This window comes from Calliphora vicina, chromosome 3, assembly GCF_958450345.1.
Source record: "Calliphora vicina chromosome 3, idCalVici1.1, whole genome shotgun sequence".
Lineage (NCBI taxonomy): Eukaryota > Metazoa > Arthropoda > Insecta > Diptera > Calliphoridae > Calliphora > Calliphora vicina.
Genome location: NC_088782.1, coordinates 794,075 through 819,681, shown reverse-complemented (window position 1 = coordinate 819,681; position 25,607 = coordinate 794,075). Strand labels below are relative to the sequence as shown.

At 29.6% G+C, this 25,607-nt stretch overlaps 1 protein-coding gene across 1 annotated transcript; it reads right to left on the bottom strand.

Annotated features, from left to right (window-relative positions):
- Window positions 1–17,618: 17,618 nt before the first annotated feature.
- LOC135954732 (uncharacterized) lies at window positions 17,619–22,566 on the bottom strand. Its single transcript, XM_065504953.1, has 2 exons — window positions 21,759–22,566; window positions 17,619–19,360 (listed from the first exon to the last, which is right to left on the bottom strand). The coding sequence occupies exons 1-2, from the start codon at window positions 22,374–22,376 to the stop codon at window positions 17,876–17,878; spliced, it is 2,103 nt and encodes a 700-aa protein (XP_065361025.1). The 5' UTR covers window positions 22,377–22,566; the 3' UTR covers window positions 17,619–17,875.
- Between the last annotated feature and the right edge of the window lie 3,041 nt (window positions 22,567–25,607).

The window sequence follows — 25,607 nt, the reverse complement described above, 5'->3', positions numbered from 1 at the left end:
AAATGATTTCAATCAATATATTAAATTCACAATAGAGAAAGAATGTGATTCAAAACTTCCATATTTAGATACCTTATTGATTAGGAAGAATAATAATTTAGTAATGGATTGGTATCAAAAACCTACGGCTTCTGGAAGAATCATTAACTACTACTCAAAACACAATAAACGAATCATTATAAATACAGCTAAAAATTTAATAAATAGAATATTAACGATAAGTGATAAGGAATTTCACAAAAAGAATAAAGAAAAGATTAAAAATATATTAAGTGACAATAATTTTCCAATTCAACTTATTAATAAATTAATAGGACAATACAAAGATAAAAATATAAATAATACAAGTAACAGATTAGAGCCAAAAATTTACAAATCATTTACTTATGTACCAGAAATTTCAGAAAGATTAGAAAAATCAAAAATATTCGATACTAATAAATATAGAATGGCATATAGAACGTATAACACATTAAATAAATTATTCAGTAGGACAAAAGATAAAATGCAAAAGTGGGATAGGTCAAATATAGTATACAAAATACCTTGTAACGGAAATGATACAGAAAATTGTAATAAAGTTTATGTAGGTACAACGAAAAATAAACTAAAAACAAGAATAGCTGGACATAAATCTGACCAAAAATACAGAGACAATAATTCACAAAAAACTGCTTTATCTTCTCATTGTGCAAAATTTAATCACTATCCAAACTTTGAAAATGTATCAGTATTAAATACAGAAAATAACTATAAACGTCGTTATATGTTAGAAATGTTACAAATAATTAATATACCAACAACACAAAGAATTAACTTTAAAGCAGATACCGAGAATGTAGCTCAAATTTACAGACATCTAATACATAAGAAATAACAAAAACAACATTTTTTCCTGAAGATGCTACACATTGATGTAGCGAAATATTGAAATAAAAATTAAATATTTTTATAAAAAAGACCTTAAGCATAAATAATTATTATATTAAAATAAATTTAAAAGTTTTTAATACACTAAAAATCATAAAAACATACTTTTAGAAAAAAACCGGCTATTCGAGGAGAAAAACCCGGTTTCTTCGATATAAGAAATGTGAGCTTTTCAAAAAAACCGAAACCGACTTAACCAAAAAAACCGGTTATAACCGGTTTTCAAAAACCTGGCCGTTGGACCGAATGCACTGTGATTCCGAAAGCAGGGAAAACGTCACACACTAAAGCAAACGATTTTAAACCAATAAGTCTATCATCATTCTTGTTGAAAACCCTTGAGAAATTCATCGACATTCACATACGAGTGTCCCTGAAACAAGGATCACTATCTTCTTCTCAACATGCCTATATGAAGGGAAAATCTGTTGAGACAGCACTTTACTCCTTAGTGGGATATATTGAATATGAAAATTTTACATTAGTGAGCTTTCAATAATGTAAAATCTGCTACTATAGGATAAGACCTAAAGGATCTTGGTCTGGACCAATCAATTATTAGGTTTATAATGAACCTTTTACACTATAGGATCATCCGTTCTGACAAGGGAATGACCACGATCACTAGAATGTCCACGAGGGGTACGCCTCAAGGAGGCATCTTATCACCGCTTCTGTGGAATCTGGCCATAAATTGTCTGTTCAGAAAATTGGATTTCATGGGTTATAAGACTGACGCCTATGCGGATGACGTAGCAGTGGCAGTCTCTAGGATCTACTTGGGCACTTGATGGAGTACTGACAGTGGACTGAGTATCAACACAAGCAAAGTACAAAATTCCCTATTTCTCGCTACCCCGATTAAATGGTATTGAGGTAACACCATCGAATAGCGCAAAATACTTGGGTGTTATTCTGGATAGTAAACTATCCTGCAAACCCAATACCCTAGCAAGGAAATCCAAAGCCTCGACGTATATGTATATCTGCAGAAAGGCCATAGGCTCGCATTGGGGTATTAGACCACAGTTTGTTAATTGGCTATTTGATACGGTCACCAAGCCAATACTATTCTATAGACTATATGTATGGTGGAAGGCACTAGACAAAGGCTGAACAAAAGCTGAAGAAGGTCAATCCTGATAACAGCAGCCCTAAGAACGACTGCAACAACGTAGCTCTTTACAATATTAAACTGGATCCTTGTGGATCTAATGGCCAAAAATGGTATTATCTACGGCTAAAACGATTAGTATAATCGGAAGTATACGGAATCGGTTCGGTTTCTCAATTTCAAACAACATGGAATCAATGGAGGGACCTTTTCACGCTACAACGAATCTTTCAGTCTATACGAACGGTTCTATGAAGGGAAATCGAGTTGGCGGAGGTGTCTACATTCAGGAATTCCGAGTTCGGTTATCTTTCAGAATTGTAAATGAATGTAAATGAAATCAAGCCGAAATATCGGCTATTAATAGGGCAGCTAACTGGCTCAGTTATAACAAGATATCAGGAAGGAATATTCGTATATATACTGATAATAAAGCTGAACATTGTTCAGGAATGCCGGGCATCCTTAAATAGGATGGCGAGACATTCAACTGTCGTACTCATATGGGTACGCTGAGCTACTTTGGGCAACTGTGTTTAGGATGATCTGGCGAAAAAAGGCGCCATGATGCCTGACGGAGACATAGACTTCCTATGCGGGATTCCTGTATCTAATTGCAATTAGTAATGAGCTCGCTCCGACCAGATGGTGAGGTGAATCCGTCTGTACTCGAATGATATGGCCCCGACTATACCGGGGGCGGACAACATATCTTCTTGGCCTGACACACTCACAGTTCAACAACGTAAATGCGGTATTATGAGATCTACGCATCAGGTTTCCGGGACAACATTCCAACCAAAATTATGCAATATCATGTTTTTTGCTGAGTTACACATGCGTTTATAAACGCATGACTTTTTTAAGTTGCTTTACAAAAACACATTATGGAATTCATCCATAATGATATCAATTAATTCACAGAAGTTCGAAATTGTATCAAAAAAGTAAAATCGCTGTACCTTTTCCATCCCTGCACTGCAAACATCATATGAATAATATTTCGTCATTAAGTTTTTAGCCGAATATGGGTGATGATCATGATGATGATTAATAAAATCACATTCATAATTTTTAAGGGAAAACAACACACAACAAACACATTTTTAAAGAAACAATTGAATTGAATAAAGAAAGATGTATGATTTCATGTGCTAAATTTGTATTTTTGTATTCAGTGTTTTTGTTGCGGTTTTCTGTTTAACAATTTGACTGTTTAACTGTAAATAAAAATAATCATGTTTTTGCTTGTTTTGTTTTGGTTTGATTATACTACAATAGTACGAGTACTATTGTAATTGCAATTGTACCTGTAACGGTATAAACAATTACAATTAGGCTCTTGTATACAGTGCAAGAGTCTTGAGGGAGTGAATTCATAATTTTTTTTTTAAAACATGCGGTAATACATATAAAATTTCTTTTCTTGGTTATTTCAATAATTGTTTGATAATTATTTTATAAATTTTATAGACTGGATACCTTGAGGTAGGGTAGTTAAATTAGCGATGTCTGTCCGAAACCATCAATAAATTTAGGATATAATTGTTATATTAACATATCGGATATATTGTTGAATATTCAGAAAAAATCTGAATATCGGCCCACAATTAGATGACGTATAGACGAAAACCTTAAATAATAGCAAACAACTTGAAGAGTATTCTATGCTAAAGGCTATATAAGAATTCGACATTTCCAATTATAGCATATATCAAAATTATTTACATTTTTAATAAGTATTAATTATTTTAAACTTCTGGCAATCCCCTTTTATAACCGTTTGAATTGGCAACAACAATTGCAATTGCAATAAAACGTTATTAATAACGGAAATAACATTAAACACAAATCATGTTCATGCTAATTTAAATTCAAGAGTTTTTCTATCTATTACACGTTTGCAAAATGATTAGGATCTTTTCTATCAATGTGTGAATGTGTATTTAAGAATGTACAGTTGTATGTGGTGATGATGTGTTTAATTGTTAAGATTATAATCTTTCAATTAAAAAATAATAACAATAATTTCGCAATTATTGCAATTCCTTTAACAAAATGTTGAATTTAAATACAATAAAATCAGATAACTAACTAAATAGCAATTAATATTAATGAAAACAAAAATAAACAGACAAATAAAAACGAATAGTTTTAAACAAATTTAAAATGCGTAACGCATTTGCACTTACTTACCGCTGTTGTTCTACATGAACATTAACCAATAAACGAAATTATAAATAAATAAATAAATAAAAAATCAACACAAAAAGGCATTTTTATCGTTTTTTAATTGAATTTTGTTGTTAAACCGTTTTCTTTAATTTGTAACCACCGGCCACAAATTGTTTACACTTCACTTACTTTTTGACCACACTTTTAGTCAGCCGCACACTCACCAGTGTTGCCACCAAGAAAATTATAAACTACACATCCTCATACCTAAATTACACATACGAGAAAAAATTACACATGTAAATAAATTTTCGTGATTTCAATAGGAGAAATTGTCTAAAATTGTCATGAATATAAAAGGTTTTTCACAGTTTGGACCAAATACGATCACTTTATTGTTAATGGACAATTTTCACTTGCGGTGATTTTAATTTATCCAGGAATTGGATATATTAGGGTATTAAAAGAAGGTAAGCACTCTTTTTTTTAATGAACTTTTCTAATTTAATGAATTCTTGAGATCAGTCAAATATGTCAATCCCAAATACGCTTTTAACAAATATTAATCAATGTTCATTCGGAGATTATTCCATTGGAAATTGTTACATTTGTATTAAAAATTTAACAATATTTAAAAAATAGCACACTGTTTGCTTTCGAATTTGAATTTATTCCTTGTTTATATAAAGTGCTTTGAAATCAGTTTTGTTTTCAGTTTCAAAGATAAATATTTTTTAGTATTTGTTTAAAAATTATAGCTCTGACCATTTTCCTTCCCAGTAAATACTTTACCAGTAAAGTCTTGTAACGTTTATATTTTTAAAATTTGTAGTTATAAATTTGAAATAAAGCTTCCAAAATAGTAAATAGTAAGTCAATTTTATTGTTTATTATTTAAAACACACACCAGGAACCAGAGAGACAATAGCATAAACACAAAACAGTTCTTACGGGTAAAAAAATATCTAGTAACAATTTGTAAAAAAAATGTTCTCATACAAATTACTACGTTCTTGCTTTTTCTCTTAAGATTGGCTAACGATACCCCGAAATAACTGCAATTACCGTTACCGATATAATAGTTTATATCGTTATCTGTAAATACCGCTACCCTTATTCTATAAACAATTTAAAATTATAAAAATACAAATTTTAGATTTTGGGTTATCTTGAAAATTAACGTTTTTCCAATAACAATTTTTAATAACTTGTAAAAATGTATAGTTATTGAATACTATTTGTTGTTTTATATTTTTTTCATATTGGAATTAAAAGTGTTTAATATAAACCAAAATTTAGTTTCTATTACCAATATTACGCAAACAAAACTATCACAAACGGCGAAATGTCCACTTGGAAAACCAAACGTAGCAATCTCCAAATTACTTATCGTATTTTTCTGCAAACCTTAATGTTAATTTAGTTCAAACTGGATTCATATCTTCATACATATAATTCCATTATACTGAGTATAGGAGTAAAATATAGGATAGTAGCTATTCCCTCATATAAACGTACATATTTATTTCAGTCGGTTTTGAAATCTGAACAATCATTCAATTAAAATCCAAAATATAGATAAAAGACATACATTGACAATATATTTTGGATATAATTGGAATTTAAAATTACACATGAATTACACATTTACTCAATTACACATGGGCTACACATCCAAGTTAAAATTACACACAATATGTGTAATTACACATGAAGTGGCAACACTGACACTCACTCGCTCGCTCGCTCTCTCTCTCGTTTGTTCATTAGGTGATTATTACAATAAAATTACAAAAAAATTACCAAAAATACAAAATAAATAAAACCTCAAATTGTTGGTGATTTATAAAAATCAATTGATTAATTAATAGTGAATATTGAACTAACTGGTATATAATGGGATATCAAATTACTTACATATACTACATATTTAGTTGACTTTTGGTACAAAGAAGTTTAATTTTCCAGAAAATATTAAAAATTATTTAAAATCGTTGGTTTTAAGTAAATTACACAGTGATATAAAAGTGAACGAAAAAATTATGCAGGTCCTTAGAGTACGGAAATACAAATATCCATGGCGCTAAGGTGTTTTTATTTTTTCGGCGAGAACACAAGGGTCCTATCTATTAGAGTAACTTCGGGTATTGTGGACTATGCGTCTAATGTGGACCAGTGTCTTTTTTCAGAAACTATTGAAGGTATGATAAAACTGATATGTCGTACATTTTACAATTTGTTTGAAACAACAATTACACATTTGCTTTCATGAGTTATTGATATGTTGACTTTTTATTCTTGTATTGAAATTAATGCGACAGCTCAACATTTTTTTCGGCTCAAGTAAGAAACAAAATTTGGTACAGTTACTTGGTAGAATTTAATGTTTGGTTGTTTTATATAGTTAAAGTGGACACGTAGTTTTGCATATATTTGGTAAGAATTTAAGCACATTTAGATTATTAGGTAAAAATAACTTTTTACCACTGTAACCCAAGTTCGTGTAATGTGGACCACTTAAATTACTTGATTATGTACTACTGGTCCATATTACCCGACAATAACTATGTACTTTGTAAGCAATCTATCTAAGCCAAGAACGCTTGAAATTAAATTTTTTAATCATTCATGATTAGCTGGTTCATGAATTTTATGTATTAAATACTAGTCCACATTACCCTCATATAGTGGTCCATATTACCCTCCAATTTTTTTAATGCTGATTTTTGGGTTCCTTACAATATTTTCACATAAATTTTTTATCCTTTAACGGAAAAAATATTCAACTGCAAAAACCATTAGAGAATACATTAGCTAATTTATTGCTTCACAACTCTTTTAATATCCATATATATTGTGGCCAAAATTTAGAAAAAACAAAACGGTAGTCCACATTACCCGAAGTTACTCTACGAGCTGGTGAGATCTGAACAGAAAAACGCCCAGAATATGCGGCCAAACTTGAAACCGCAATATTCCATCATGACAATGCTCGACCACATGTTGCAATACCTGTTAAAAACTATGGCCCATAATCATAGTCAGAAATAAAGTATATTTTAATAGAAATAAAGTCGTCTTTACTTAAGAGTGGACTTTAGGTCTACCATAGACAAGTTAAAGTATATTTTTGAAGTTAAAGTCGACTGTAAATATAAAACAAGCTGAAGCTATTATTAACTCATAACTCGCCATGTAAAAAAGTTCGGCAAAAAGTAAAAAAAAATAAGTTACAAGAATTTGGGAGAGATTTTGCAATTATTGAACAGTTATCAAATAAATACCAAAATATTCTAAATATGATATCTGATAATCTTATCTTTCCATCTTTCCACCACAAAAAAACTTTTTTTCTTTAGTTGTCCCGGTTGCTTTTATTGTTTACCTTTTTTGGTTTTTGTTTTAATTTTCTATGTCAGCTGTTCAGCGGTGCCACTTGTCTGTATTTCGTTGTATAGTGTATGAAAACATTTTCTATATTTGAGGTGACACCCAGTTAAAGTCGGTTCAATTTAAAACATACTTTAATTTTGACTATAGTTGGGAAATAATATAAAGTGGGTTTTTAATTTAAAGTTGTTTTTGAAAAGAACCGACTTTAGTGTTTGACTATGTTTATGGGCCTATGTATTTAGAAAGACGTGGTTTTGCCTCAGCCGCCTTATAGTCAAGACCCACCCCCATCCGACTACTATTTGTTTCGATCGATGAAAAACGCTCCCCCTGGTATACGCTACACTTTGGAATAAAGTATGTATTCGAAATTGGCTTGATTCGCTCTTGACCTCAAAAGATGAGCACTTCTTTTGGCTCGGAATCCATAATGGGAAAAGATCATAGCAAACAATGGCCAATACTTTTAATACATTTATAAGTTATATTCTCGTATCTATAGAGTAATATTTCCTATAATATTTTTAAGAAATACGAAATTTATTCGGCTGTACCGAGTCTTTTACACCCATCACCAAAGTATCGAACAAATTTTTGTCTCTTAATAGAGACATTATCGACCCGACTTTCGTTGGGAAGGTCTTTGAAATACCTTAAATATATTGTCTATGTACATGACTTATTGATCGAGATATAGGTACAAAAATCGAGTTAGTTATAACTCAGTCATTTTTGGACCGATTTTGCTGATTTAAAATACCAACACAACCAGGACTATAGCCGATATATTTATGTATCAGTTATTTTATTATTCAAATTATTTGGAGGCTTTGGAAAGTTGACTTCAACAGACAGCCCCAGAATATATTATTTATGGTGTCTTAAATAAAAAATGTGGAAATTATTAACGGAATGACAAAAACAAAATGTTTCATTAAATATGTATGTACTTAGCGTTTTTGTTATCTAAGCTAAAGGTTATAATTTTGTTTTTAGTTTCATCTCTACTTCTGTTTTTAAACTAACTTTATGTCCTATAATTCAAATTATATAAGATTTTAAAAGTTGTTGGGAATAATCACACAACACTTTTCAATGTCTTCCTTCCCATCTACAAGTTGTACAAGTAATTTCATCTATGATCGCTCCCTGTTTAGACGTTCCAATTATTAAAGATCTTAATATTTAATATTACACATATAAATCTAAAATGTAGATTAGTTTTTAATGTAAATTCAATTAGCGATAAAAAAAATTACTTTTGTTAAAATCACTTCCCACATAAATAATTTTAAAACTTTATAGCAGTAGTTGTAGACACAAACACACAAAACCATAGCATTTTCAAGAAATGACAGCACAACAGTTTTGATATAATGACAACAACGAGTGCGATACGAGTACGATTGATGAATTTTAAAATTCTGCTGTTTTATCGACTTTTTAATGGAAATTTTACTCACTTTGTCACTTCACTTCTGATTCATATTCTACCTAATAAACATTTGAGTTTATTGCTCGCATTTATATGTATGTAGTTTTATAGAAAATGTTAAAAATATTCATACACAAAATCCTTCCTACTCTAAGTTTGAATCATCTTTAAAAAAAAGCTAACATATATTTGCATTTCCAAAAGATGATGAGTGAAAAATGGTTGTCAGTGGGGGCATGTCAATATTTTTTTTTTTTTTTTTGGAACACACAACTAATATTTTGGCTATAAACAGTTTTCAGTTTTTAAGCACAAACCACACATGTATTTATAGTACCTATCTACAGTATCTACATATTAAAACACTCTGCATTTGCCTCCGGACAGACTGCTTGGCCGGCCAATTTGTTCAATAATGGCCCAAGTCAATATTTATTTGAATTATTATAAATGATTTTTGTTGGTTTCTAATGACGAATACTATGTGCCTGCCACCCATGACGTCAAGGGGGAGTCTCTTCTGAAGTCAATTATGTCTTAAATGTTAACTTGTACCTGTGGCTGGAAAATTGTTTCCACTTTGATCTATTACGTTTTATTTTGTATTTCGAAATAATTTGAAATTTTGTTTTTGAAACGAAATGAAAAATGTTTTTACTTAATTTACTTATTTTTTTTTTTAGAAAAAACTTATAAATAAATGACTTAAATGTAGAATATTATATTGAATTTAATTATTAAATTTATTGATTTTAATTGTTTTTTTATAATAATGTACTAAGTTCCATATTTAACTTGTAAGTCGCCTATCCTTTCTGTGTATATTTTCGCTATAGGTCCTTTAGTTTAGGAATTATAGATATTTTGAAATTTTCTTCATGAAAATCAAGTTTTGATGGGAAATATGAGTGATCACAGATTTTCTTTATTTTCGCTCTAGGTCCTTTAGTTTACGAGTTATAAGCCATTTATGAAATTTTGGAATTTTCGTTATAAAAAACCATTTTTGGTGGGAAATATGAGTGATCACAGATTTTCTTTATTTTCGCTCTAGGTCCTTTAGTTTACGAATTAAAGCACTTTTAGATATTTTGGAATTTTCGTTATAAAAATCAATTTTTGGTGGGAAATATGAGTGATCACAGATTTTCTTTATTTTCGCTCTAGGTCCTTTAGTTTACGAATTATAAGCACTTTTAGATATTTCGTTATAAAAATCAATTTTTGGTGGGAAATATGAGTGATCACAGATTTTCTTTATTTTCGCTCTAGGTCCTTTAGTTTATGAATTATAAGCACTTTTAGATATTTTGGAATTTTCGTTATAAAAATCAATTTTTGGTGGGAAATATGAGTGATCACAGATTTTCTTTATTTTCGCTCTAGGTCCTTTAGTTTACGAATTATAAGCACTTTTAGATATTTCGTTATAAAAATCAATTTTTGGTGGGAAATATGAGTGATCACAGATTTTCTTTATTTTCGCTCTAGGTCCTTTAGTTTACGAATTATAAGCACTTTTAGATATTTCGTTATAAAAATCAATTTTTGGTGGGAAATATGAGTGATCACAGATTTTCTTTATTTTCGCTCTAGGTCCTTTAGTTTATGAATTATAAGCACTTTTAGATATTTTGGAATTTTCGTTACAAAAATCAATTTTTGGTGGGAAATATGAGTGATCACAGATTTTCTTTATTTTCGCTCTAGGTTCTTTAGTTTACGAATTAAAGCACTTTTAGATATTTTGGAATTTTCGTTATAAAAATCAATTTTTGGTGGGAAATATGAGTGATCACAGATTTTCTTTATTTTCGCTCTAGGTCCTTTAGTTTATGAATTATAAGCACTTTTAGATATTTTGGAATTTTCGTTATAAAAATCAATTTTTGGTGGGAAATATGAGTGATCACAGATTTTCTTTATTTTCGCTCTAGGTCCTTTAGTTTACGAATTATAAGCACTTTTAGATATTTCGTTATAAAAATCAATTTTTGGTGGGAAATATGAGTGATCACAGATTTTCTTTATTTTCGCTCTAGGTCCTTTAGTTTATGAATTATAAGCACTTTTAGATATTTTGGAATTTTCGTTATAAAAATCAATTTTTGGTGGGAAATATGAGTGATCACAGATTTTCTTTATTTTCGCTCTAGGTCCTTTAGTTTATGAATTATAAGCACTTTTAGATATTTTGGAATTTTCGTTATAAAAATCAATTTTTGGTGGGAAATATGAGTGATCACAGATTTTCTTTATTTTCGCTCTAGGTCCTTTAGTTTACGAATTATAAGCACTTTTAGATATTTCGTTATAAAAATCAATTTTTGGTGGGAAATATGAGTGATCACAGATTTTCTTTATTTTCGCTCTAGGTCCTTTAGTTTATGAATTATAAGCACTTTTAGATATTTTGGAATTTTCGTTATAAAAATCAATTTTTGGTGGGAAATATGAGTGATCACAGATTTTCTTTATTTTCGCTCTAGGTCCTTTAGTTTACGAATTATAAGCACTTTTAGATATTTCGTTATAAAAATCAATTTTTGGTGGGAAATATGAGTGATCACAGATTTTCTTTATTTTCGCTCTAGGTCCTTTAGTTTATGAATTATAAGCACTTTTAGATATTTTGGAATTTTCGTTATAAAAATCAATTTTTGGTGGGAAATATGAGTGATCACAGATTTTCTTTATTTTCGCTCTAGGTCCTTTAGTTTACGAATTATAAGCACTTTTAGATATTTCGTTATAAAAATCAATTTTTGGTGGGAAATATGAGTGATCACAGATTTTCTTTATTTTCGCTCTAGGTCCTTTAGTTTATGAATTATAAGCACTTTTAGATATTTTGGAATTTTCGTTATAAAAATCAATTTTTGGTGGGAAATATGAGTGATCACAGATTTTCTTTATTTTCGCTCTAGGTCCTTTAGTTTACGAATTATAAGCACTTTTAGATATTTCGTTATAAAAATCAATTTTTGGTGGGAAATATGAGTGATCACAGATTTTCTTTATTTTCGCTCTAGGTCCTTTAGTTTATGAATTATAAGCACTTTTAGATATTTTGGAATTTTCGTTACAAAAATCAATTTTTGGTGGGAAATATGAGTGATCACAGATTTTCTTTATTTTCGCTCTAGGTCCTTTAGTTTATGAATTATAAGCACTTTTAGATATTTTGGAATTTTCGTTACAAAAATCAATTTTTGGTGGGAAATATGAGTGATCACAGATTTTCTTTATTTTCGCTCTAGGTTCTTTAGTTTACGAATTAAAGCACTTTTAGATATTTTGGAATTTTCGTTATAAAAATCAATTTTTGGTGGGAAATATGAGTGATCACAGATTTTCTTTATTTTCGCTCTAGGTCCTTTAGTTTACGAATTATAAGCACTTTTAGATATTTCGTTATAAAAATCAATTTTTGGTGGGAAATATGAGTGATCACAGATTTTCTTTATTTTCGCTCTAGGTCCTTTAGTTTATGAATTATAAGCACTTTTAGATATTTTGGAATTTTCGTTATAAAAATCAATTTTTGGTGGGAAATATGAGTGATCACAGATTTTCTTTATTTTCGCTCTAGGTCCTTTAGTTTACGAATTATAAGCACTTTTAGATATTTCGTTATAAAAATCAATTTTTGGTGGGAAATATGAGTGATCACAGATTTTCTTTATTTTCGCTCTAGGTCCTTTAGTTTATGAATTATAAGCACTTTTAGATATTTTGGAATTTTCGTTATAAAAATCAATTTTTGGTGGGAAATATGAGTGATCACAGATTTTCTTTATTTTCGCTCTAGGTCCTTTAGTTTATGAATTATAAGCACTTTTAGATATTTTGGAATTTTCGTTATAAAAATCAATTTTTGGTGGGAAATATGAGTGATCACAGATTTTCTTTATTTTCGCTCTAGGTCCTTTAGTTTACGAATTATAAGCACTTTTAGATATTTCGTTATAAAAATCAATTTTTGGTGGGAAATATGAGTGATCACAGATTTTCTTTATTTTCGCTCTAGGTCCTTTAGTTTATGAATTATAAGCACTTTTAGATATTTTGGAATTTTCGTTATAAAAATCAATTTTTGGTGGGAAATATGAGTGATCACAGATTTTCTTTATTTTCGCTCTAGGTCCTTTAGTTTACGAATTATAAGCACTTTTAGATATTTCGTTATAAAAATCAATTTTTGGTGGGAAATATGAGTGATCACAGATTTTCTTTATTTTCGCTCTAGGTCCTTTAGTTTACGAATTATAAGCACTTTTAGATATTTCGTTATAAAAATCAATTTTTGGTGGGAAATATGAGTGATCACAGATTTTCTTTATTTTCGCTCTAGGTCCTTTAGTTTATGAATTATAAGCACTTTTAGATATTTTGGAATTTTCGTTACAAAAATCAATTTTTGGTGGGAAATATGAGTGATCACAGATTTTCTTTATTTTCGCTCTAGGTTCTTTAGTTTACGAATTATAAGCACTTTTAGATATTTCGTTATAAAAATCTAATTTTGATGGGAAATGTGAGTGATCACTGATTTTCTTTATTATCGCTCTAGGCTTTTCCCGTTTATTTCCCACATCTTAATATATAATTGAACAGATTCCATGAAGTTAAACTCGCTCGTTAAATATCGCTATGATGGAGGGAGGAGTCATTTGGCATCATGTTCAAAATAATTTTCAGCTACGAGATGTCAACATGTGACCATCAATTTATTTACTGTAATTTGTATGTCTATACATAGAGAACAAAATAATCACACATACGAGTGTTGCTTTTGTTTTCACATAGTTTTTACTAATACATTCGCACCACTTAGGTTTTCGACAACTGAGTTAGGTCTTTGACAGGAGAGTTTCCGCTCTATGTGTTTTTCTATGTGTCTATATACGAGTACATACAAGCATACATATGTAATTGAGCTTAAATCCATATTGACAGCTGGTATAATTTATTCGATTTTTATTAACTTGATTTTTTTTAGTTTGCAAATTTAGCAAATTTCGTCATCTCTATTTCTGTCCAGGAATTATGTAAGAGAAAAACACATTTTGAAACGATGACGCAGTGAAAGCAAAACGACTTTTATTAAACTGATTATTAATTTGTTACACACCCTCTAATATGTATTAAATTTTCTGTTTCGCATTTTTCATTCTAGCAAACTGACCACAAAATAACAAATTAACTTACATCGACATCAGCGTCGGAATCATAATCATCATGTAAGTAAGTACATACATATATATGTACGTACTTTTAATATTGTTGTAAATTGTTGAAGGAATCTATAATTTTTTTTTATTATTTTTCGCTAATTTTAATTACTCATACGCCTCATTCGCCTTGTTTGCCATATTTTATTCTCGTTATTTTTTTATTGGCAACACTTTGTGTTGGCTTTTGTATTCCGCTGTTGTCAATATTTAAATTTGTTTTATGATTTACACAATTCATTAAATTGCTATTAATTTATTTATAAGATTGTGTTTGTATTTTATTGTTCATCTACAATATTAATGGCTGTATTTTCTAAGCAATTTACAAGAACATACAGCTGTGTCCATTACTCGCAGTGACCAGTGTTAAAGCGACTGCCTCAATTTTGTTGAAATTGTTCTAAATTTTTGTAAGCAAAAAAACAAAAAAATCTCTTAATTATTTATTGAGTTGGTTGATTAAACAAATGGTGCCATAAATAAATACGTAATATTTTATTGTACATATTTTGAATAAAAATTATTAATTTTCTTTTGGTTGTTTCTTGGATTTTATTATGAATATTTTTGATTTAGAAAAGAATGTGATTTCATTCAATTAGAATATACTTTACATTGGAATTGTAAGAATTTATCACATAAATGGCAACAACTGTTTCTGGAACCAGTTCTTTAAAAAATGATCTCTAAATACGCATTGTATTCGAACAAATAACATAGTTGAGATGACCATAATCGAACAGCGTCATATTATGATTAGATTTTATAGTAGCTGTTAGTAGCTGTCAAATTATATAATGGCTCGTATAATATTAATAATGTTTAGCATCATAAATTATCATAATATGATCCTATTTAACCATAATTTAATCCCTTTAATCCCATGCTATGTTTATTTCTTTATTGTTGAACCATATAATATTATGTTTCAACGATCATATTTTAATAAGAGCATAACTATAATATGATTATGTACAAACATATTATGATTCAATCTTAACCCTAATATCATATTAATGTTATTATGAATAAGCCCAACCATATAATGATTCCAGATCAATAATAATGAGATTTTTATTTGAATTAGCAAGCATAATATTGTTCAAAATCAATCATATTTATTGCCAGGCATATTGCGATAATTATAAAATATGAACCAAAACATTGCTGTAGCTAACAAATTATTATAGAATCCGCGCCTGTACTCATATATACAAGCTTAATGTTGTGAAAAGATAGCAAGTTATATTTTAGTGGTTGATATTGAGTTTTCATCAAAAACCAGTTGATAGTAGTTTCTGATTTGTATGGAAAAACTAAAGTAAATTTAATAGTTTTTCAATCAAAACCCCAAATAATGCCAAAAACTAATAGTTTTAAGCGGCCGTTGAAAACAAAATGTAGAATTATGTTAAAATATTTAAAAAAAAAATAATTAAATATTAAATTTCTATTGTAGTTATAACGTCACCGCTACATTAAAATCAACCACAAATGCTAGAAATCGGAACACTACTTACTTATAAAGATTTCGATTTCAATACTTTGGCAAGCCTAAATAATTTTTGACAAAATAAATTTAAAAATATTAATTGAAAACAAAACCACATTTCAACCAATCAAAGTTACATCTGAACCACATTATGGACTTAGATTTTATGAAAAAATGGAGGTAAACTTTTCAAAAAGCTTTTGATTTCCTTACTAATCCTTAATTCTCACACATTTAGAAAATCGTTTAACACTCCTGGATTCAAATTCCCACAATTTCAATTAAAACCGAAAAAACCATTTCGTTTGGGTTTCTTTAAAAGAACCTTTTTAAAGCTTATATTACTTTATGTAACTGCTTCGGTGGTGTACAATGTAACATCCAGAGATACAGATTGAATTTATTAAGTTGTAATTTAAACAATTATATACATACATAATGATGTTAATATTTATTAGCAAATAAATTCGAATGCCAAATATTAAAATTTTCTATGATACATTAATTTATCACACAATAAACCTCTTCTTATCATCATCATAAGCTTTGGAGCCAACAAATAACACAGACCAAGATTTTTCGGGATGATCAATATTTTTATGGACATTCAAGGATTGCGTTTTCCTTAAAGTGAAGTAAGATGTCAATATTTTTAATTAGTAAAGCTTTCATTAGGATAATTTACCTCAATTCATTTAAAAATCTTGTACAGTTTTCGGGAATACAGAATAATTTTGGTTTCGGTTTCAATTCAAACAATTCGCTACTTGAATTTTGTGTATTCAAATGACCGCTCAACGATGAACAGGGCAAAGCACCGTTAGACATTTTCTAAAAATTTTCAAAGTTGAATTTATTATACAATTTGTAATAAATAAAAAAAAATAATTATGATAGGAAAACAAAAATGATTATTCAGAAAGAAATACGGGGAGAAAAAATTTGTATTGAAATAAATCGATTTTGAAAACGAATACTTTTAAAACCAAAAAATAAGTAGTTAAGCACCAACGGTACCGTTTTTATAGTATGCATAGACAATAAGTATAAATTTGTCTATTCAATTAATAGAATATTCAAGGCTAGTCTCTTCTTTAAAATTCAATAATTCCATGGTGTTCCTTTATAAAAGTTCGGCCAAATTTTGTAATTGTCATAAAGTAGCAACGAGACTCTTAAAAAAATTATTTTATTATTTTACTGGCTCATAAACTTAAGCAGTTGAGCTTTACAATAGATTTATTTGAATAAATTAAATTCCTAATATGTACCAGTATCGTTGAAAGATCAAAACAATATGTAAATAAATATATTTTTACTCACAGTGACTTCAAGTGATAATCATTTAATGCTTGTTCATGCATCATTGCATACTATTGACATTCATTTAAAAAATACACTATTAATTATTCGTGCATACTTTTAGGCATTAAAATAAAATTTCACCACACAGTGTTAGCAAAGTTGAAAATAAGAAAAAAAAACTTTTTTTAAAGCAAAGCCATATATACAAACTAATCCATCTTCCTTTTTGTATATAAAAGAGCGGAAACTTTGAAAAAACACAAACATATGTTGTTGTTGTTTTTGTTTTCATATAGCTTTAATATACCCTATACCACTTATGTTTTTAACATCCAGAAATAATGGTAAAATATTGACCTTTGAAATGATTTTAATGTCCATATTGTCGAAATCAATACCAGATGAATTCAGAAGTATTTGTCGAAACATTTTGAAAATTCTAATAGTCATCCAGTTTTTACCAGCGTTAATTGGGTAATATTCAAACTGAACACATTTAAAGTAAACAAAAACGATTTAATATTACTTCACCTGGGTGGATTATAAACATCTCGAATAAAATATTATTCATATATAATTCTAGAAATGAGGTTACGGTTTAAAAAAGTATAATTTGTTAATTTCTAATCTGAAAGATCAATAATCTATTTAGTTTTATATAAGAAATTTTTAAAATAAACTAATTAAAAAATATATTTGTAAGGATATATGTACATATTAATGAACCCATTAACAAGACACGTAACTCCAAAACATTCAATTTGTTCTTAAATTATATTATTCCCATGCCTTTTTCAGTGAACGCGTAATTGTAAATTCAGCATTTCCTTGCCATTACAAGTCAGAGTATCAATTTCATGGGCCGACAATAAAAGCATACGACCACTTTGCCAAACATCTAAAGCACGCTGGGATTTTCGTATGGAGTACATTTGTCCCGAGTAGACAACATGACACGAAGGTACTCTGCCAGATCTGGACCAAACGGTTAATGACACCGATGTGGGAAATTCTTCGGGCGCAATACCAGTTACCCAAATAAGGAAAAACTCCAAGGCTGATGTTTGATCTCTTAGGCCACACAACTCATTGAGGGAAATGCGAGTGGTCATGACCAGGATGGGAAGAAAATCTTTATATTCACTGCTTCCCAAATCGGTAATTTTATCACGCATTAAATACAACAGGTGGCATTTACTAGTGCCGCAGTGGGCCAAACGTGCATCCAGAAAGAAATTTTTGCACTGGTAAGGAGTAATGCGTTCCATGGGCAGGTGGCTGTGGTCAACAACCAAATGTTTATTGAAATTCGATACAAATATCATGCGCTGGCAAGTAGATTCAGGGCATTGTATGGGTGAGCGGGGTATGTTCAACACACAGGCGGGAACCGGTTTAAAACTTAAAAGCTTCTTTTGATTTAGAAGAAGTTCTTTGGCCAAAGCGTTAGAACAGGGCACTATTTGAAACTGTGGCAAAGGAGGTTCTTGTTGTTCAGGTTGATGTTGTCGCAGCAGATGTAAATTATTTACCGGAGATATTTGTGAATTTGAAGGATTATAAAATGCCCGATGTGTGTTTAATAATCTATTAATTAAAACAGAGCTTTTGTCTTCATTTTTTAAATTTCGTATCTCGTTATGTTCTCTCTCCTGCGGTTGTTTCGCTGGAACTTGTGTAGGAAGTTTAATTACATTTGACTTTTCGCTAAATTTTGTTTGTTTCGGATCCTCTTTAAAGGTCTTCAAAATTTTCTGCATACGAATGTCCATACTGGGTTTAACATCTTTATCTAAGGGTTCAATAGCAGAACATTGCACATGAGGGGAAATTCCCGCTGTTTGCATAATTAAATAATCATGAGATTTAAATTTGGTGGTCAATTTCTCATTGGTTATATCTAAGCAGATAGATTTAAGACTTGGATCTGAATCGGTCGAAACACTAACGGTTTTCATGGTCATTTCCATTTTTGACTTTCTTGTTCGCCATCCAAGGTCACAGTGAGAATGCTGACAATTGTAGACGGGCGAGTGATAAAATGTCGTTGGACTACAATTCTCTAAATAACTCTTAACAACTTCTGTTCTATCCGCAGAGTTTTGAGTTTCAAAATCACGTAGAACTTTTACCGATAGGGAATTCCACTGTTGTTCATTGTTACTTGATGGGCACGCCAGATCCTCGGGTTCTGTTTTGGTATATACATTTTGAAAACTATCAGTTGAATCCAAAAAACGTATTTCAGATGTACGTATATAATAGGAATCATTGGGATCCTGGAAAATATTGATGGTAAATATTTATTCGAAAAACTCTCAAGTCAATTTAAAAAAAGAAAAAAAATGTATGTACAAATGTATACATAAATGAGGAGCTGCTTTTTCGCTCATTTAAAATTTTTGGGAAATTGAGTTTTATTTATTTCGTTCATGTATAGAAAAATACATGAACCTGGAAATGGTAACAAGTTTCTTACTTATCAATAGATACATCTAACTGTCATAAGTCACCACATTAAATATTGGGATGTTTGAAAAAAACCATTTGATATCGGAAAAAGAAAAAAAGTACGTTTTGTTAAAAACAAAATTAAAAAGTATCACCCTAACTATGAAAGAAATTTTAAAGTTAATTTTTAAAGTCGACTTCAAAACTTTTTCCAACATATACATACATTCAAATAATTGAAAATATTTTACAATGAATGTAAATAAAAAGAAGAAATTTAAAAAAATTATAAATACAAATTGTACATAAAAGTTCAAAACAAAAAGCTATTTTTTTAAAATAATAACACAACATTTTAAATTATATTTGATATTTGTTTTATGGTACGAAATTTAAAATAATAGTCAACTTTATGGACTTAAAATCGACTTTAAGGCTTTCGTGGTTAGGCTGTATATTTTTATGATTGCTTTTAACTATAATATTTTAAATTAATGTTTTTAATACTGATCTAATATATAAACAAATTACACATTGAAATTAAATAATTTTTTGTTCGGTTTATACTAGTATTGTACGTTTTGTTAAGCACAATTTACTTAGTAAACTTGATTGTTTCTAGAAGATTTCAATCCAAATATTATAAAAATACAAAAAAAAAATATATTTTTGAAAAAATGCGAAAAAGCGGCTCCTCAAATATATAGTATTTGAAAATCAAATACTACAAAAGAATTATAACTAATTCACGGAACATAGATATTGTGGTCTCATCTAACTAACGATATCTTAATATAGAAATGCCCTAACTCGTGTTTTTTTTGTAAGCCAAGGTTTTCGTTTATTTCGATAAATGGTCCGCTCATATATCATATTTAGCCAAAAAAAATCTATATTAAGGTAACGATATAATACTAGATGAACGAGTTATTAAAAAAGAAAAAAGCAAGAATGTAATCATTTTGTTAAAGATTGTGCTGAAACCACTTTCAGTGTCATATTTATTTTAGACCCTACTACGTCTCAATGAAATACAAATTCATTAAAAACAAGTAAGAGTGCTATATTCGGCTATGCCGAATCTTATATACCCTTCACCTTTGTTGTGACTGCATTATTATTTTTTATAATTAATATATAGGTATGTATGTACATTGCCCACTTTCAGCTTACAGCATCCTAAATTTATCAAGAACACAAAAAACAACAACAACGCCAAACGAAACAGAACACCAAAAGAAAAAACAAAAACAAAATACGCAAGGCAATGAAACCAACACACATCCAAACATACGTTTAATTGTATAAAAAACAACAACAACGCCAAAAGAAACAAAACACAAAAGAAAAACAAAATACGCAAAGCATGCACATTCAAACATACGATTTGTTGATTTTTTGTCAAAAAAACCAACACACAACCAAACAAAAGTTTAGTTGTATAAAAAACAACAACAACGCCAAAAGAAACAAAACACAAAAAAAAAACAAAATACGCATAGCTTGCACATCCAACCATAAGTTTTGTTGTTTTTTTGTCAAAGCATGCAATACATTGTGTTTTTTGATGAAATTTTCAGAGGTTGTCTCGGATTTTTGCTCATATCTCCGTTATTTATGGACGGATTTTGCTGATTTTAAATAGCAAAATTCTCGAAAGTATGTCTGACAGAATTGTTGAAGATTTGGATCCCGGAGATATCTGGGGCCTTCAGAAAATTGATTTCAACAGACAGACAGACAGACAGACGGACAGACAGACAGACAGACAGACAGACAGACAGACAGACAGACAGACAGACAGACAGACAGACAGACAGACAGACAGACAGACAGACAGACAGACAGACAGACAGACAGACAGACAGACAGACAGACAGACAGACAGACAGACAGACAGACAGACAGACAGACAGACAGACAGACAGACAGACAGACAGACAGACAGACAGACAGACAGACAGACAGACAGACAGACAGACAGACAGACAGACAGACAGACAGACAGACAGACAGACAGACAGACAGACAGACAGACAGACAGACAGACGGACATGGCTTAATCGACTCCGCTATCTATAAGGATCCAGAATATATATACTTTATAGGGTCGGAAATGAAAAATGTAGAAATTACAAACGGAATGACAAACTTATATATACCCTTCTCACGAAGCTGAAGGGTATAAAAATAGAGTCATTATTATTCCTGTATTTTCACACTTACCTTATCAAATAAAAACACATTTTCTTTTTTCATATCCTCTAATTCCTTGGGGCAATAATTAAATGATTTTTCATTTTCAACTTTTGAAATCCCGCCAACATTTAAACTTGTTCCGACATCTTGATGAACTGGATTATCAATGAAGGAGGCCGAATTATCTGCTGATGTTTTACCAATAAATAAAGTTTCCATGATATTCAGATGTTCGTCACAATGTTTTTCTATTGTCAACACATCACTTACACTGACAATGGCACCGGTTTCATTTGATTTCCTGCCAATGGATTCCCTAGAATCTTTCATACTTAAATGTTCCTTGGATAGTCTAGATTGTGTCTCGATTTCTTCAAACATTTGATTTGAGAAAGCTGTACATATGGGTTGATCCTTAGAAAATAAACTTGAATGTGGTGTCGATTGTAATGGCTGTTCACCTGAGGATTTGGGTGAATTGAAATTCATTCGTATAAATTTTGTACTGGCACGGCAAAGACCACAATGACCATTCTTTGAGGCATTACATTCATTGCACTGAAGATGTGAATTGCTACAGAAATAGCCACCAAAAGGATCAATTTCGGGACCAATTTTATTTACTCCACAAGCTGAACAGTTCATGGTTTTTTTAAATAACTTCTATCTCTTCTATCTCTATTTTACAAAAAAAAACGAAGAAAATTATACAAAATATATGGTGTTCTTTATTGTTAAAATTAAGAAACGTTGGAAATTTTGTTTTGCCAAAATAATTAAAAAAAAAAATAACTGAATTAGTTTGATGTTGATTGAAGCAATTTGTAATAATGAAAAAAAGTTTCTTTGATGTTTTCACACACATTTCTTTGAAAATGTACACATTTTGCTTTGAATTTAAATATATTTGTAGGGTTGTAGATTCAAAATGTAAACGTATTGAAATTAAAAAATACTGGGATATTGCAAACATTTGTCGTTTCGTTTTATAACATGAGAACCTAAATCTCAAATACAAGCTTTCATAGGGTAACATAGAGACGAGACGTAATTGTCAAAAACCTATGTCTGTTGTCAAAAACCTAACTCTAGCAACAACAACAAAATACATGCTAGTCCATAATATAACAATAAAAGGTAGAATCACTACAAAATATGTTCTCAATTATACTTGCCTTGAATTGTCAGACTAACAGAAAATAAAAAAATAAAAGTACAATTGAAATAAAACATCAAAAACACCAGTTAAAGGCGTAAATGATTTTTTTTCGTATGCAAATAAATTATCTATTTCAAATATAAACAAAATATTTCTCAATTTTCATTTGTTATTATTCGTATTTTTGGATTTCTGTTTTTTTATTTTTCTATTATTTGACGTAACAAGGCATAGCATTTTAAACTCACTCTCTAGTGATTCTACCTTCTAATGGTTGTATCATGATGCTAGTCAATGTATTTTGTTATTTTGTATCAAACATATGATTTGTTGTATTTTTATTTGACAAATCGGAGGTGTCTCGCATGATATAAAAAAATTACAAGGTAGTTTCATTCATAGTAGAAAAATAGAAGGTAGTTTCATTCTCTCTTTATTTTTTAAAATTCTACGTCTGACATGCTTAAGGATTTTGACGTTTTCGTTAAAATAGTAATACCATATTAATTAAAAATGTTCCCATATATTCTTTGAAGTTTGTGAAAAAATTAATACATAATTTTCATTAATTTTAAGAATATTAAAAAAAATATTTACTATCAAATTGGGATCAAAGGTACGATTTTCATTTTCAAATATTTCAAAGCTAATTTGTGAACATTTATTTTAAGATTTAACAAACATGAGTTGCATTTTCCCCAACTGCGAAAATACCAAATATTTTTGCAAAAATTCAAATGTAAATTTTTATAAAGTCCCTACATTACCTAACAAACGACAACAGTGGCTGGATGTATGTAAAACTTGTCAGATGGTGGATTATACAAACCGAACACCAGTTTTTTAAGCCTTTTGGAACGTTTAAATTAATTTTTTTTAAAATTTAATGAAAATTCTTTGTCAGGTAGCCCAAATTATATAGCGAATGTTAGGAATTGAATCATTAACTTCCAACACAACATACTTAATACATTTTTATTTAAATACTAAATTATAAATTACACATTTTTTGTAAAAAATTTCTCTAAAATAAAAATCATTTTTCGGAATGTGGCAACGCTTTTTATAATGCTCACAAAATAAGGAAACTTCAAAAAACCTTATTTGAAAAAAAAAATTTGATTGAAACTACCTCTATATTTCTATCATGGTTTCATTTATAATTTTTTGACAAGAAAGGGGATTTTTGACGTCTATTTTATTTGTAAATATTCAGAGAAGCGTTGCCACATTTAGAGAAAAGTTACAATACTCCGAGAAATTTTCAATAAAATATGTGTAGTATGTAACAATTCTCACTACTGTGTAATTTATCTTTAAAATAATCAAAAACGGTTTTTCTGGCATGTCACAGAATTCCATTCCGATCGAAAGTGGAATTAATTCCTATTTTGCTTCTTCAGAAAAAGTAAAACGAAATTTTTTTCCTGAATAAAACCACTGTCAGTTTTTAAAGTGCAATTGATATTTCATTGTAATTATTTGTTTTTCTAAAGTTTTTAATCATACAGCGTAATAGCGTAATGGGAGGTCAATTGATATCAATGTAAAATTTAACAAACAAATAAAATCATACTCAACCTTACATTTTTGTCATTTATTTGTATGTCCATCTTTGAAAAATGTAGGGAGCAAACCATTGGCTGAACAGGTAATTCTTCTTCAGCTATTTGACATACTTTTTTAAAAAACTTGATATTTAATTTTTTTGGAAAGATGATTCGAGCTTTTGCAATCTGGATAAAGACAGCTCATGTTGCTTCCAATTATTTTTGTCCACTTGATTTTTTTTGTAATAGAACGTCCAATTGCAGTAAATAAAAACTTACGGTCATATCAACACCAAAATATTGAAGAATAAATATGAGAGCTAGGTAACTGCCCTTTGAAAAGCCGTTATAATTAAAATGGTCCTTACCAAATATAAATTCTCTCTGACCAGAGTATTTTAAAATTGTATGAACCGTATTTCTTATTTTATAAACGCGACAGAACACTCGCACAAGAATATTTTGAATAAAATATTTTTTTATTTTATTTATGTTTGAAGTATCTATACATCAAAAAAGGCAAAAATGGGATTAATTTTAATAAATATGGTAGCTTTATTTTACACATGAACTTCAAATATCCTTTATTGTCAAATGCTTAATAAGGTTGACTGACATAAAGAGAAAATTAAACTACCTTGTATTTATTTATATCATGGTGTCTCGTCTCTATGTATAATTCTCTATTTAAGCTTTATTAACATGGGTGTTATGTTCAGGGGTTTACAATTATAAATAGTGTTGAGGACAAAGTCACAAACGTAAACAAAGATGAAATCAAATTTATGTGTATGTTCAAAAAATATATGATAAGTTTTATTGGGAAATTCTAGGAAGGACTAATGGGAGCCATTTAAGCCACTAGCAAGCAGTCGTTGGGGGGGTCGTGTCCACCTGTCTTCCCTAAATCCACATAAAAACCCTGCCACACAAATATTATTATAGACTCCCTAATTTTGTATTAAGTTTCTCTAGTGGTTTGGTGGTTTTAGTTTCTCCTTGTCGATATTACGATACATTTGTCTTCAAGATGTTATTAAAGACATACGTCTCATGACCCACCCTACCTTTGGTTTTAGCGACGTAAATTTATGCTAAAACCCCTAATCGTAAAACTCACTACTAACCTTATACCATCATACAAGAAATTTTATAAAGATTCAGAAA